We start from the raw sequence: 17,014 nt of genomic DNA, 5'->3' as shown, positions 1-17,014 counted from the left end.
TAATAACCTTAGAAATTAATAATAACCTCCTCAGTGCTTCTGCATGACAATAAGGTGACAATTACTGTCTGTACTATTTAGGAAAATGTGAATTAGGAATAAACTTCTTACTTTAATTATCTGTACCGGTGGGTGTCTAGTGGCTGGCGTACCATTTTGGAAGCATTTGTAAGTAGGATTTTGTTTTAGAGGGATTTTGACTCAAATATCAGTCTGGTGGCATCTATGTCTGGCATAGGAATTTAAAAGGGAATCGGGTGGTGGCAAAGTACTCTGGGGCACATTCATAGCTATCCTAGTATTTGAGGGAATGTGTTCGTAGTATACAATGAGGCATTTGTAGGTACTACTGTGCACTATTGTTGAGGCCATCGGTGACAGGTATGCCATTATGGGAGCATTTTTGGCTGGCACGCACCTCAAAAAGGAATCTAAAACTATCATAATAAAAAGATTCCTTTAAAAGGAACCCGTCACTAGAAAAATCGCTATTACACTAACCCACTGTGCTAATACATCCCCTAACACACATCCCATACATATATCTTTTGCCTGCGTCTTTGCCCTGTATAACCTGCAAATGTACTAGTCATCTGGGCGTTTCCTGCTTGCAAAGTAGTCATGGTCCTGGGGAAAGTCAGCACTGTAATTACGCCCCTCTGGGCCGGATTCAGAATACTGTTGTAATGCTTATATAATTTTTTTTGTTACGCTACTTTTTGAACATTTTAAATTTATCTTTTTTATCATTATTTTGTTGTTGTGTAGTCTCCATCTTCCCTCTTGAGACAAGACCCTATTGGGAGTTGGAAGTTTAGTATATAAAGGGGTTTTATTATTGTGCAGAAGTAAATGTTCCTTGATTTCTTTGAAGCGACCACCACAGTAACAAGAAGGAAAACACCCTCTGGGGTTTTACACACATAGAAAAACCCACAGTTAATAAATCACCAGCATTATTTAACCATGAGAGGCGTAACATTGGTCTGCACGTATTGCACTCTTTTTGGAGAGGCATTCTGATACTCTCTCACTTTCTTAAGACCTACTTTAGGTACGGAGTTTTCTTTTCTTAATATATGTATCCTTCTCTTGCTCTACTTCTTCTCCTTTACCTCTTACTGTTGGGTTTCCCCAGGGGATCAGTCCTAGGTTCCCTCCTCTTCTCCCTCTATACAGCCACCATCAGCCAGGTCATTAGCAGCTTTGGCCTTCAATACCATTTCTATGCTCATGACACCCAGCTATACACCTCTTCCCGCAACATCATCCCTGCATTCTTACAACACACCATTGACTGTCTCTATCTGCTCTCTCTAATTTTATGACATTTCAATTTCTCAAACTCAGTGTTTCCAAAATGGAACTTCTTGTATACCCACCTTCTAACCAACCTAAAAACTCTTTAGGCACGCTTATAACATTCCCTACATTTTGTTTTCTCCTTCTTCTTCTGTCCCCTCATATTTTACTCTATATCTCGGACGGTTCCATGCGCTATGTACCTGTACTCCCTAAACTTAAAGCACTTTCCGATTCTATCTACAATGGCTGGACCATCTGGGCCATAAAGCCCTTATTGCCTCTTGTTTCACCCCCAGTCCTTCTTGTCTCTAAGCTCTTACGAGCAGGTCCCTTACTCCTTTTTTTTATCTTCATTTAATGTAATGTGTAAATGTAACCCCTGTATCGTATGTAAAATAAAAAAGTGCTGCAGAATCTGTTGGCGCTATACAAATAAATATTATTATTATTATTATTATGCTTCATAGGCCTTTGGTGACATGCAGAGTCATACTGAGGTTTTTTTCTCTCAAAGTCGGATGAAATGAGACAGAAAAAATCTTGACACGCTCCACTGGATGCCGTGTTAAGGAGCTTTTCTACCCTGCAAACATTGAATAGCTCCATAATATGGCACTGTACAGCTGCTCCATATGGCGGCAAATAGTGAGCTTATTACTTTGCGGTGCAGAGGTACAGGCTTCTGCCAAGTGCATGGAGCCTTAGTAATGGGTTAAGCAAACAACATTTCACTTGAATATCTGTGCAGAATACAAACATATTGATTGTCACATAATAATAAAATATAAAAAAACAGGTGAAAAAAAAATCATATTCTGACCTTTCAGAGGGCAATCTTCAGAATAAAGTAAAAGAGGGAATGATGGTGAAAAAAAAACTCAATAAATGAGGGCTTTTTGGCTTATGTCAATCTGTCCTCATTCCGAGTACTTGTTAGACTGCCGCTGTCTTTTTACCCTTTATATATTATTGATCTGTTCCTGAAAGTAACTCCGCTTGGTAAAACAGTAAAAATGTTCTGAAGGTCAAATCTAAACTATAAAATGATAACCGATACACCAGTCTTTTCATGTCAGTGATCCGCACCGACAACTGTCACAGGATTCTATCTACAGATTGTTGACCTGTAGTTTCAGCCGAATGAAAAATTTAAATAAAATGAAATATATAATTTAACTAAACAGCAAAGACTGTTCCCAGTTATACTTCATTAGAAGACTATTGACCTACAGAAGTCAACGATAACATTTTTAGTTATAAAATCTAAAATAATATGAACTATTATGTATAAAACATACATCGGTAACTAAACCAAAGTTATTAGGACTTTTGTGGTTAGGGATTGATATTTTAGGTTCCTCTTCCTTGCTGTTTAATAATTTTGATTACAGGCTACTATAAGCCATGATGAAGCACTCATGTTAAAAGTTCTGAGACCATTTCAGAGAAATCATAGGTTTTAAAGCCCCAGCTTGGGTTCATCCGAACCCGAACTCTCAGCATTTCATTACCAGTGGCTGAAGAAGTTGGATGCAGCACTAAGGCTGCCTGGAAAACATGGATACAGCTGTATCCATGTTTTTCAGGACTCCATAGGGTTGCATCCAACTTCTTCAACCACCGGTAATCAAATGTCGAGAGTTTGGGTTCGGACAAACTCAAGCATGCTTGAGGATCGCTTATCTCTAGTAGAGATGTGTGACTCAAGGCCAACGGGGAAGGGAGTAGCTACTGGAGACCCCCTCTCCTGATTAGTGACCCCTTTCTTAATGATTTCTCTGTTATCATAGTTTATTATGTTACTGCATTCTGTCTCTATTTCATGCTGACCATTTTTAAGGCATTATAAAACAAGGTCCATGTTTTCTTTAAAAGGTTCTCAGGCTGGATAAAAAATTTTTTTTTAAATCTGTACTCGCAGGTCACTGATCCCCTGCCAGTGACTTTCTGACGGTGCTGGTCCCCACTGCTTTCTGATCTCCTTTAAAGGGGTTATCCAGCGCTACAAAAACATGGCCACTTTTCCCCCTACTGTTGTCTCCAGTTCAGGTGTGGTTTAACCTCTTAACGACGCATGACGGGTATACCCGTCATGCGGCCGTTAAGAGTAAACAGAGAGGGCTCCCGGCGTGAGCCCTCTCTGCAGCATGCGGTCCCCGGTTGCTAAGTGCAGCCAGGGACCGCGTGTATTAGCCGGCACGGCCGATCGCCGCGGCCGGCTAATTAACTATTCAAATGCTGCTGTCAAAGCTGACAGCTGCATTTGAATAGCAGCTGTGCCCCCTCTCCCTGGTGTCCAGTGGGGGATCTCCCCCCCGCGATGCGATCGCGGAGGGGAGATCCGTTCTAATGAGCTGGCCGGGGCTCAGCGTCGGAATGACGCTGATCCCGGCTCGGCAATCTATTCAGATGGTCTGCAGCAGACCATTATAATAGAGCACCGATCTGATGGATCATTGCTCTATTATATACACAGGATTGATCTCAATGGGAGATCAGTTCTGTGTATATAGAAGTCCCCCAGGGGGCTTCATATTACTGTAAGGGAAAGTTAAAAAAAAGTGTTTTTATTAATAAAAAAATCCCCTCCACTAATAAAAGTCTGAATTACCCCCCTTTTCCCATTTTACAAATAAAAATAAATAAATAAATAAACATGTTTTTTATCACCGCGTGCGTAATTGCCCGAACTATAAATTAATCACATTCCTGATCTCGCAGGGTAAACGGTGTAAGCGCAAAAAAATCCCAAAGTGCAAAATTGCGCATTTTTGGTCGCATCAAATCCAGAAAAAATGTAATATAAAGCGATCAAAAAGTCGCATATGCGCAATCAAGGTACCGATAGAAAGAACACATCATGGCGCAAAAAATGACACCTGACACAGCCCCATAGACCAAAGGATAAAAGCGCTATAAGCCTGGGAATAGAGCGATTTTAACCTCTTAAGGACATATGACGTACCCCTACGTCATATGTCCTCACTTGCACTTCAAAGCGGGGCCGCGCGGCGGCCCCGCTTTGAAGTGCCGCGATCCCGGGTGCCGCGAGTAGCCCGGGACCGCCGCTATTAGCGGGCACGGTCTGATCGCCGTGCCCGCTAATTAGCTAATCGGAGGCAGCTGTCAAAGTTGACAGCTGCCTCCGATTACCGGAGGCAACGTTTCCCTGGTGTCTAGTGGGGGAGATCGCTCCTCCGGGACCTTGTCCCGGAGGAGCGATCTCCGTTACTGATGCCGGCCGGGGACGCGTCCAAGATGGCGCCGTCCTCGGCCCGGCACTCGTTCGTTTTCGGCTGCAGCAGCCGAAAGCAAACAAGTGCCGATCTCATGGATCTCTGCAGCATATCTATGCTGCAGAGATCTCAATGAGAGATCCAAGTGTATATACTAGAAGTCCCCCAGGGGGGCTTCTAGTATATGTGTAAAAAAAAAAAAAAAAAGTGTTGTTAATAGTAAAAAGCCTCCCTTAATAAAAGTCTGAATCACCCCCCTTTTCCCAGGTTTTAAATAAAAGTAAACAAATAAATAAATAAATAAACATGTTTACTATCGCCGCGTGCGTAATCGCCCGAACTATTAATTAATGACATTCCTGATGTCGTACGGTAAACGGCGTCAGCGCAAAAAAATCCCAAAGTGCAAAATTGCGCATTTTTGGTCGCATCAAATCCAGAAAAAATGTAATATAAAGCGATCAAAAAGTCGTATATGCGCAATCAAGGTACCGATAGAAAGATCACATCATGGCGCAAAAAATGACACCTCGCACAGCCCCATAGACCAAAGGATAAAAGTGCTATAAGCCTGGGAATGGAGCGATTTTAAGGCACGTATATTGGTTAACAACGGTTTGAATTTTTTACAGGCCATCAGATACAATATAAGTTATACATGTTATATATCGTTTTAATCGTAACGACTTAAGGAACATGCATAACAAGTCAGTTTTACCACAGGGCGAATGGCGTAAAAACACATTTCCCCCAAATAAAAGAAATGCGTTTTTTTTTTCAATTTCACCACACTTTGAATTTTTTTCTGGTTTCGCAGTGTACTTTATGCAAAAATTCAGCCTGTAATTGCAAAGTACAATTAGTGAAGCAAAAAATAAGGGGTCATGTGGGTTTCTAGGTGGAAAAATGCAAGTGCTATGACCTTTTAAACACAAGGAGGAAAAACCGAAAACGTAAAAACGAAAATGGGCCATGTCCTTAAAGGGTTAAGGAACGTATATTTGTTAACAATGGTTTTAATTTTTTACAGGCTATTTTTTATCAGATACAATAAAAGTTATACATATTACATATCGTTTTAATCGTAATGACTTGAGGAACATATATAACAACTAAGTTTTTCCATAGGACACACGGTGTAAAAATGAAGCCCCCCCAAAGAAAAATAATTGCGTTTTTTTTTCAATTTCACTGCGCATATAATTTTTTTTCTGGTTTCGCAGCATATTTTATGGAAAAATTCAGCCTGTCATTGCGAAGTACAATTAGTGATGCAAAAAATAAGGGCTCATGTGGGTCTGTAGGTGTAAAATGCAAGTGCTATGGCCTTTTAAGCACATGGAGGAAAAAACGAAAACGCAAAAACGAAAGTTAGCACAGTCCTTAAAGGGTTAAAATTAAGCTCCATTTATTTCAATGGAACTGAGTTTCAAAACCCCACCCAATCTGGAGACAACAGTAGGGGGAAAGTGGCCATATTTTGTAGCGCTGGATAACCCCTTTAAATCTAAATTTAAACATAAAAAGGAGATCTCTGCTGCTATCTTGGGTCTCTGCTTAGACCAGGCATTGTGTCATTGCTGGAGCAAAACTAGAAAAGAAAAAATATGATTGCAGATTTTGGAACCCCTATTTACTTCAATGAGGAAAACCCACCAAAATGTGGTTCATTATCCAAAGCGGAAATTTACATATTGTTGATTTATTAGACCCACGCCGCAGTGAACTGAGGAGGATCGCAACATGGATCCCCTAAAGTGAAGCCCCCACGCCTCCGGGCAGCAGAGAGGACAAGAGTGCAGAAGACAACTAGTTGCCTACTCCCCCCGTGACGGTGAATACGTGAGCCCTCCGGCATGGTGGGAGTAGGCAAGAAGTTGTCTTCTGCCCTTCTGTTTTCTGCGCTTCTGTCCTCTCTGCTGTCAGGCGGCAGGGGGAGGGGGATCAGTGCCGCAATCCGCACAAGGACATGTCCAATTTTTCCGTTGTGGATAGCGGTAGGGGTTGCAGCATTGATCATGTGAATCGCAGCATTCACTTGAATGATTCCTAAAATTGTCTGTGGCCGCGGATCCACAACTACGGGAAATTTTATGGGACGTGTGAATGAAGCCTAAATCTGCACTGTGGTCAATTTCCAGATAGGAAAACTCTGTAGCTTGTTTAGATCTCATTCACACTGATAGTGTTAAACTGGGCAGTTAGGGTCCTATTCCACGGGCCGAGCAGGGCCCGATCAACGATGTAAACGGCCCGACGGCCCTATTCCACGGCCCGATGTCCTTGCAGCCCTTGTTTAATACATTACCTGTCCAGGCGCAGGTCTTCAGCATCAGCTTCGGAGAAGGAGAAGACCTGCAGCCTGGACAGGTAATGTATGATGTTTGTGAAATCGTCGGTCATCCACCGTGCCCGCTATTCCACATAGCGATGCGCGGGGGGCGACCAATGATTTTAGGTTTGAACCTAAATGAACTATCAGCCATTCACACGCTTATCGGCTGATTGTTCTGTCTATTCCACGGAGCGATAATTAAACAAATTGGGCCGATTCGGCCGATTATCACTCCGTGGAATAGGCCCATTACCCTGTGCAATGATACAGTTAGCAGACTTGGCTACCTAACTCTTCATCACATAAATGGGACCGATTTTTATTCAGCCATGTTCATGTGCGGTTTCAACTGCTCACATCATGTACCTGCCCCCTTTGTCCTCAAAAAGGTATATTTCTAAAATGACAAGTGGGAGGAAAAGGAGATCTTGGGAGAGGAACAGATACCTTTTCTACAAACCACTTTAAGATTTCATTGTAGGACATGAGCATAGATCTTGAAAAATTGTGAGGGATTGATGCTAAAGTATACTGAAAAATAAACTTTTTACTGTGCAAAAAAATAACCTTTGTTTGCTGAAACTAGAATGCACCTTTAAATTGAAGCATTGAACAGGTATGCACTTGGTAAATCAACTGCAAGACACAGCTGCCTGAGGCCATGGCTTTTCTCATAAGCATTTCCTTTTGCTCCAAAGTCTTTGATATAAAGGCCGTCACATGTATTTTTTGTTTGCTGAAATGAAATTTTTAGAAGTTTCATAAACAAAGTTTTTAATTTAGGAGATTGCCATTTTTATGTTATTCTACGCTCAGGAAATGATGTTTCTTACAAATAAACAAATGCTTCTTTAGGGATCCAGGAACAAAATTGTTAATTAAAGATTATTTGCTGCAACACCAATTGACTTTTATTTATTTCTGTCGCTTTATTTGTCTTCCATAATTGAGAGTTTGCCTCCATTATTTGCCTGTGATAGGAAGCTGACAATTATTTTGATCTTAATGTTTTCTTTTGTGCTCCTCGTATTCCACTTGAGAACATTAAACTTTGTTGACTTTTTCAGAATTCGAAAGGAACATCCACCCTGTTATTTGCTCCAGTCTCTCATCCAAAAGTTCTTGAGATACCTTCAAATGTCCTCCCGAATCCTCTGGTCGAGAAGCCTCCACAAGACTCAGAAGCTGATCTGGAAAAAAAGACTTTACTGACAGCTTTAAAAACCTACCTGGCCCAAAAGTCAGCCCCTCCAAATCCTGATAACTTAAATCTGAATGGGAAAGCAACATTTACTTCCTTATATTCTAATAAATACCGTCCACCACAACTTAGTCAACTTGATGGAGGGCTTCCTAAAGGTGATGTAAAGGGTAGTTACCAGATGAAATCTTTTCTTCAGAGACCAAGAGCTCGAATCTTGTCTCGGCCAAATCTAGGAGGACTGATTTATAAATCAGCTTCTCGCCAGGAAGACCCAAAGGACCCGCTGAGCACCGTGGATGGTAATATATGTTTACTTTCGGACATTTCTTTAACTTATAGTACACTGGGCAACTTTTAAGAGAAAACAAGCTTTGGTCTTTACAGCTATTGGATTTTCTTTTATTAACATTTAAGGTCTTATTTGGGGAAAATTATTAAGTTACATTTTTATTGTTCGCAGTGAAGATCCTTCTCTATTTTTTTATCAGTCTATCATGCTTCAGATGTATGTGTCTTTCATTCTTGCTGTTTTGGCATTCAAATAATTATCATTTTATCTCATTAAAATTACTCACTGAGGGGGACATTTATCAAACCTACAGTCGGGTTGTACGCCAGGGAGAAGGCACAGATTTGCCCCTTCCTGCCTGCCATATCTTCCGCTAGCCCAATGGGCGGGGTGGAATGGGGCTTGGGGACGGGCGCAGCAAGGTGGAGAGAAGTTGTGGCCTCCTCATGCTCCTCAGTTATCAGAATTTAGGCCTGGAGTAAATCATGATTAAATTCTACACCTGCTAGAAGCAGATGTAGATTTGGTACACCGCTTGCCGGTCGGATTCAGTAAGAGGCATACGGAAAAGCTGGTTGAGCCTAACTTAAAACCAACATACGAGAACGTCGGTCTTAATAAATGTCCCCGTTAGACTTTTTAAAGGGGTCTTCAAGACAAAATTTATTGTTAGCGTATACTCAAGAAAGGTTGTTAGCATCAGATTGATGAGGGATTTACAGTACCCCCACTGAAAAGCTGCTTACCAGATTTGTGCTGCTAGTATACACGGTGAAACTAAGCATTAAGCAGACAGCCCCATCCATTGTAGTGGACAAGACTGGTTACTGCAGCCCAGCTATTATTGAAGTAAATATAGGTTGACCTTCAGTAACCGATCTTGGCTACTACACAGTGGAAGAAGCTGTCTGCATACTGCTCTGTTTTTTTACGCACTGCTTTGGCACATAGCTAATCCGTGGGGGTGCTGGATTTAAGACTATCACTAATTTTTAAATCATTAAGCATTTTTCTTGAGGATAGGCCAACAATAAATTATGCCTGAAAAAAACCTTTAAAAACTGAAAAAACACTTTAAGTAGCTATTTTTATGGGGATTCACTAATTCAGTTGTGAATGTCTTGCATCATCACTTACCGGATGCCTCTCCTGACATAGCTATTTAAAGGGAAACTAATAACAGGTTAGGAGAATCAAACCTGCATATACGTTCCAACAGAGCAGGAGACACTGGTGAAGAAAGCAGTTCTCTTACCTCAGCTCTGTTTTCCTGCAATCCTGTGTTATATTAATATGATATTTAGGCTGAGTCCTTGGGGCACTGATCTGCCTACCTGCCGCCCTCTTCAGCAGCTGGAGTGATGTCACTGCACGATGTCACCCTAATATTCACTATTAGGCAACAGTTGGGTAGTGCACCAGGGGCTGTAATCCCACCCACCACCAACCTGGTGCATCAATTCACCTAATTTACATATTAATTCAATTAGGAATAATTAGGAAAACTACTTTAAAGATGAAGGTAATCGTCAACTAAGGAGAAAGCCCTGTGTAGTGCAGAATATACTTGTATTTTTCTGATATGTATTGGTCCAAGGATCTAGGAAGCCAGCATTTAGCTGCCGTGCTTTTGAAGTAGTTTTAGGTATCTGACACCGCTGATGTGTTCTCTGTTATTCACAGAAACATTTATCCAAAATGTTGTGAAGGAACTTGGCAAACATAAATTTAACTTTGATAATCTCAGCCCTAAAGAGCTGGATGAACTAGCGGATGTTATAGCTGATACTCTTCAGATTGTCGACGGAGATCAAGCTGAGACTCGGAAAATCAAGGCTGAGAGAGGAGAAGATGAAGCTAAAAGAGTGGAAGCCTATGAATCTCAGGAACGCGATGAGGACAGAGAGAACAATCAAACTTCTCAAGGTATGAGAAATGTAAATAGCATAGGCAAATGATGTGTAAGGGTACGAGCACACTACGGAATGGCGACGGATAACCGTCGCACTCACTCGCAGACAGTTTTTAATGACAAGTAACATGTTAATTTTTTGGGTGGACGACGGAATCCCTCCGTGCATAGAATGGGGTCTATGACACGGGCAGAGATGCGCACGCGCCTCAGTCCGAGAGCGGGTGCGAGAGGCATAACTTGAAGCCAGTGAGCCCCAGGGCCCCTCATCTATAATATTTTATTTATAGTACTGGCCTCCTCATATGGCCCTCTCCAGCTCCTGAATCTAGGTGGTACAGCACCCTCTGCACTCCCTATAGCTACACCCTAACCTCAACTTTTCAGGAGAGGTTTTCTATGCTGCTGCTTTGGACAGTTCCTGTCACAGACAGAGGTGGCAGCAGAGAGCACTGTGTAAGACAGGAAAGAATACACCACTTCCTGCAGGGCATACAGCAGCTAATAAGTACTGGCTTGAGATTTTTTATTTATTTATTTTTTAATAGAAGTAATTTACAAAACTTTATAACTTTCTGGCACCAGTTGAATTAAATACAATTTCTTTTTATACCCATTTAATGATGGAATATCCTTATGACATACTGGTGCTTTAGTAAGTGGTATAGTGTCTTTGTGGTATCCTCATTCTAGATATCTGCTTTAGTAGTAGTACAGACTACCTGTCATAAAAATTTATTTTGACATGTCATCAGGCATGTCAAAAGTTACTGGTCCCAGCAGGTCTCACTACTGAAACCCACTGGCATCAGGAGATATAGCCGGGAAGAGAGCATAGCAGCCCTGCAATCCACTCCCTGGCTGGCCACTAAATGTAGTCTCAGAGACTTAAATTGTCAGAATTGGCCATTACGGAGATACAACTGGGAAGTGGATCGTGCTGCTGCGCTCTCTCTCTGCAATTATATCTCCTGATCACAGCGGGTCTCAGCAGTGAGACCTGCAGAGATCAATAACTATTGACAGGTATGATGACAAAAGCTATTTTTCATGACAGTGACTCTTTAAAACTATATATGAGACACAATATTTTGCCACAGTAATGTATCTGTATATTGTATAAATAGGCGGAGGTGCTCTATCCATCTTAAAGGAAAGCATGTACTTAAAACAATAAAATTTCCAAGCCATTAAAACAATCATCGTAGAAATGCGTACTTTAAGTCTAATTCACCGCGCTGAAAACACAACATAAATAATCTACTTTGTAGTTTGTCACTTGACATCCGTGACCCCCAAATCAATAGCCTCCCGCTGCGAATCGCAAGAAACTAACCTTGAAAAGTTAACGTTAAGCACTAAATTTGCACAAACTGTAGGTGGTGTTTTATACAAAGTAGAAAGTATATTTACATAATATCTCTCTACAAGATCAATGTATTGATTTCCGGATGTGCAGATCAGTAACTTGTGTATCTGAGTCTTTGCCTCAGAGTCAAGGAGCTGGTGCTACAGGCTGTATAAATTATGTGCTGCATATTTTAGTATAGTTATGCCTGAGAAAAGGAATTATATATAGATTTAATTTCTTTTTAATAAAAAATAAAATAAAAATTTTAACAGATTTCTCTCTATTGTGCTCTATTGACTTGATAAATTATTCCTAAGGATGCATTTATAGGATCGGCAACAGAGTTGATGCTGTGTTCAGTCATTTAGTTACATTGATAACTGGAGCAGATCCTTTATGTAGGAATGTACAAGGTGTTCCAATTGAAACCATTTTTCCTGTGGAACGGGAACAAGTATCAGATCAAAGAGGTATCAAAATGCTGGGACTCCCTATGACGTAACTTGGAATGAAACGTTGAGTAACATGCGGAGCCTGACTGTACCCGTAGATTATGTATAGAGTGGCCCAATACATTCATGACCCATTGCTCCTTTCCAGTGGTAGACTTGGGTTTTTGTTCTCAAAATCACAGGCTTTTCCAGCAGTTGGCCTGTTGTGATCTCCTATCCTGCTGTAGATAGTGGATAAGTGTTTAAAGGGGTTGTCCAGCGAAAATCTTTTTCGTTCAAATCAACTGGTGTTGGAAAGTTATATAGATTTGTAATTTACTTCTATTAACCCTTTGAGGACCAGGCCCAAAATGACCCAGTGGACCGCCCAAATTTTGATCTTTGCGCTTTCGTTTTTCCCTCCTCCCCTTCTAAGAGCTCTAGCACTTTCAGTTTTCTATCTACAGGCCATGTAATGGCTTGTTTGTTACAGGAATAGTTGTACTTTGTAATGGCATCTTTCATTTTACCATAACATGTATGACGGAATCCCAAATATTTTATTTATGAAGATATAAATAGGTGAAATCGTAAAAAAAGAATGCAATATGGTAACGTTTGGGGGGGGGGTTCCTGTGTCTACGTAATGCACTATATGGTAAAAGCGCTATGATACCATTATTCTATAGGTCAGTCCGAACACAACCATATGCAGGTTACACAGATTCTCTAATGTTATATATATTTTTTTAATGAAATCTTTTTTTGGCAGTTAAATATTAATAAAATGGGCCTATTGTGACTCTTATAACAATTTTGTTTTTTCACCCACGGGGCTGTATGGGGTGTCATTTTTTCCGCCATTATCTCTAGTTTTTATTAATACCATATTTGTGAAGATCTGACGTTTTGATCACTTTTTATTAATTATTTTTATATATAATGTAGCATAAAATCGGTAATCCACGCACTTTTTTCCCTCTTTTCGTGTACGCCGTTCACCGTTCGCAATGACGCTTGTTATATTTTAATATATCGTACAATTAAGCACGCTACGGTATATTATATGTTTATTTATTTATTTATTTTGATATGTTTTATTTATATAATGGGAAAGGGGGGTGATTAAGACTTTTATTGGGGGAGGGGTTTTGGGGACTTGTACATACATAACTTTGATTTTTACACTGATCACTTCTATGCCATAGGCATAGCATTGATCACTGTTATCGGCGCTCTGCTCATTGAGCCTGCCTGTGCAGGCTCAGTGACCAGAGCGCCGATCGGACCGCACGGAGGCAGGTGAGAGACCTCCGGCGGTCCATTTTAACGATCAGGACCAGACGATCAGTGTGACTGCGGGGGTCCCGATCGGTAAGTGACAGGGGACTCCCCCTGTCACTGACACTTAAACGCCGCGGCCGCAGCGTTTAAGGAGTTAATGTCACGCTGCAGCGTGATCGCTGCAGCGTGTCATTAAAGGGGTAGTGTGGCGCTTAGAAATTATTCACAGAATAACACACATTACAAAGTTATACAACTTTGTAATGTATGTTATGTCTGTGTATCGCCCCCTTCCCGTGTCCCACCACCCCCGCACGTGTACCCGGAAGTGTGGTGCATTATACTTTACCTGATCTGTGTCGCGCATGTCCGCCATCTTGTGCCAGGACGTCATCTTCAGCCGGCCGGTCCGAACCGCTACGACCGTCCCTAGTGCCGGCAGCTTCTGCAGCGTCATCAGCAAAATGAAGTCTATAGAATAATGGACATGTTTTTCGCAAAATGTATTGAATGACTGACATCCTTTGAGGCGGATGTATTGAAGACATTTAAAATTACGCAATAATGGATGTCTTTTTTTAAAACGAAAAGTGAACGCCTTTTTTAGATGTTGTGTGAACATAGCTAGATTGTACAGAGCCACCTTATGTATGGTCTTTTGTGGCTTTTAGTTAAAAAAAAAATGTGTTTAGGGTTTGCGGTTAAGCTATTTTATCTAATTTGGTGTGAACTACTATTTTCTTTTTAATATCCATAGAGGAATTGTGGCACTCTCCCATGTAGCAGTTAAAAAGCCTTTATTGTTGCGGCTCGGTAAAGACGCTGACAAGTGACTGGGCTACAGCCGTTTCACGCCATGCGCAGCGCCCTTCCTCAAGGCCCCGATTTTCTTTTTCTTTGTTCCGTGTGTGTTATAAGTCTCATTAAAATTAAAAGCAATGCCCAATGTATACTCCAAAATGATTAGTCTTTATTCCAGTGGTGGGGAACCTGCGACCCTCCAGTTGTTGCACAACAACAAACCCCATCATGCCAATGCCAAAGCTATGGCTGACCAGGCCTGATGGGAATTGTAGTTTTGCAACAACTGCAGGGCCACAGGTTTCCCGTTGCTGCTATAACCAAACGTTTCATCATGTTTGTTAATTTAGTCTCCATGTTTTTCCAGAAGGTCAAGAAACAGACAAGAAACAGTCAGAATATGAAATAAAGGTACATTTTATACATTTCTTTGTCATCTCTTGTATTCTTCTTTTTTCTTCCTTTTTCAGTCTGAACAAAATAAAAAAACATAAAAACTTTACAGTACTCTACAGTTAAACTTACAATTAAAGTTGAGCAACTTTGTAAACTTAGAGGGTGCACGGGTCCGGCGTTGGCCTCACGCCTGTTCAGTAACAAAAGGAAAAAAGGATGGTGGTCCCAGTACTCCGGAGATAAAATTTCCAAACTTTATTTCAAATCAAAAAGTGTATAAAAACAGAGCTCATGTAGAGGCTGCCAAAGAACCAATGCGTTTCGCACGCATGCGCGCTTAATCATGATTAAGTGCGCATGCGCGCGAAACACATTGGTTCTTTGGTAGCCTCTACATGACCTCTGTTTTTATACACTTTTTGATATGAAATAAAGTTTGGAAATTTTATCTCCGGAGTGCTGGGACCACCATTCTTTTTCAAACTCGATAGTTCTCCTGTAACCAACTTATATTACATTGTATTTTTTTTTATATAAATATTTTAACATGTTTGCAAAGTGTAATTGGTCATATTGGGGGATATTTACTAACAAATCTAAAAATACGATTTTGTCAAATATGTTTTGGCATAATTTCCAACCTAATGTGTTTAGTCAAATGTATGTAAATTGTCCAATAGCATAGTAAATTTGTCTTAAAAATAATGGTCTTTTAATTAGTCTAATAAATTCACCTGGTTCAGAGCAGACGTAGCGATGCGCCAATATATGCGACATATAAAAAAATTGTGCAGTTAATAAATTTAGCTAAAAAAGAATTCTGGTGCACTTTCGATCTAATTAACAACAAAAAATCTAATTCAAAAAGTCGCATCTAATTTGGATAGTCTTGTCTTAAAAAGCTTCATAAATTCATATTAGATTTATTTGGAGCGCAAACTAGATATATTAGACTAAAAACAGGCGCAATTAGTTTGATAAATGTCCCCCATTGTGTTTCTTAGGACAAAGAAATAAATGTAAAGAAAGAGAATCTTCCAGATTTTCCCGGTAACTCACACGAGTTCATGTCAGAGCCTTTTGATAAAGGATTAAAAAGGTTTGGCGACTTCCACTACGCCTCTGATGATGATGACGATGACGACGAAAAGAAAGTTGGGATTGAGAATGTGAAAAGTGAGACGTACACCAGAGAGCTGACTGCTCAGAAGAAGTCAGCTGAAGATGACACCGATTCCAAGGAGGAGATAGAGCTTCAGCGCTGGGTACAGGAAAGCTATGCCCAGGATGACAGAGCTTTTGAAGAAAAGCCAAAGAAAATAGGGCAAGAAGTAGAATTTCAGGTGAAGTCTTCCAGCAATGACAAGTATGGCTACATTGTAACACAAAAGAGGTGAGTGTTTTACAAAGGGTCATGTAAAGCTTTGTGCAAAAATGACCTTGTAGAACAGGTATAAAGTTAATTCCTAATCTAGTCAATTGCAATTTCAATGGTCTATAAACCAATGTCCTAAATTTTCTACCTCGATTTTTGAGTAGGCCTCCAAGAAAGCATTATCTACTTAGATAATCCCTGCTTCCTGTTTTCTGTTATCCAGACTAGTGCATGAATATAAGTGCTTGATTGAGCATTGGGGGGGTGCTTGGTACAGGTGACCATACACCTTCAATAACTGATGGCCAGGGGCGGATTAACTTTACCATAGGCCCCGGGCTGTTCACCAAGCCTGGGCCCCCCCCACCCCACTGTAACTATGGCAGCAATAGCGCGGTGTTCATAGTACAGGATAGATAATGCCATGATGTCCTGATTTGTAAAAAAAACTGTGTTTTTTGCAAATTATGGCGGAAGTGTAGCCAGGAGACAGTACACCACTGAAAGTATAAGTCTTTTTGGGTGGTCATGGGCCCCCCAGGAGCTCAGGGCCCCGGGCTGCCGCCCGAAATGCCCCTGTTGTAATCCACTACTGCTGACGGCCAAACGATCGTTCCTCCGTCAGTTATATCTATTATAATGCCTATTTTTTCATTCTAATTTTTTATATGTCATACCTTTAAGGGATGTTGTTTAAATAAAATATACAAAAATTTAAACAAAAATATATAAATAGGTTTCTACAAAACACATTAGATCTCTGGCAGTATGTCAGCAATAATGCATTGTTAAAGTTGTATTGTGTCCTGCAGAAATCTTTTCCTTCTAATTTTTTAGATTTTTTTAGAAATCGGTAGACCAGGTACCCTCCACTCTGCCGAACAGAGGGTACCTTGTTAAATGCTTGAGCCTTCCATTGATTTCAATGGGGTTCGCTACTCGAATCTAGCCCTTAACCATTGAAAAATGCTCGACCCGAGTAATGAGCACTCAAGTATTTAGGTGCTCGCTCAACACTATGCGTTATATTATCCATATGCCTTCCACTTAGCTTAAAAGGTTTTTGGAATCCCCGGTGTGACCTGGACATCACAA

The 17,014-nt window shown here is 40.7% G+C and overlaps 1 protein-coding gene across 3 annotated transcripts in view; it reads left to right on the top strand.

Moving 5' to 3' along the window:
- PTPRN2 (protein tyrosine phosphatase receptor type N2) overlaps nt 1–17,014 on the top strand; it is a 742,556-nt gene that overhangs the window by 215,017 nt on the left and 510,525 nt on the right. For 2 of the 3 annotated variants that reach the window (XM_069958895.1, XM_069958898.1), the window contains exons 6-9: nt 7,944–8,379; nt 10,053–10,295; nt 14,516–14,559; nt 15,549–15,937. In XM_069958895.1, the coding sequence (XP_069814996.1) occupies nt 7,944–8,379; nt 10,053–10,295; nt 14,516–14,559; nt 15,549–15,937 (1,112 nt within the window). The remainder of the gene's footprint in view (nt 1–7,943; nt 8,380–10,052; nt 10,296–14,515; nt 14,560–15,548; nt 15,938–17,014) is intronic. The other variant, XM_069958896.1, reaches the window with a different exon arrangement.

Source organism: Dendropsophus ebraccatus, chromosome 2 (assembly GCF_027789765.1).
Source record: "Dendropsophus ebraccatus isolate aDenEbr1 chromosome 2, aDenEbr1.pat, whole genome shotgun sequence".
Classification (NCBI taxonomy): Eukaryota; Metazoa; Chordata; class Amphibia; order Anura; family Hylidae; genus Dendropsophus; species Dendropsophus ebraccatus.
Note: the sequence above shows the minus strand (reverse complement) of the source record. Positions and strands in the feature narration are given on the sequence as shown.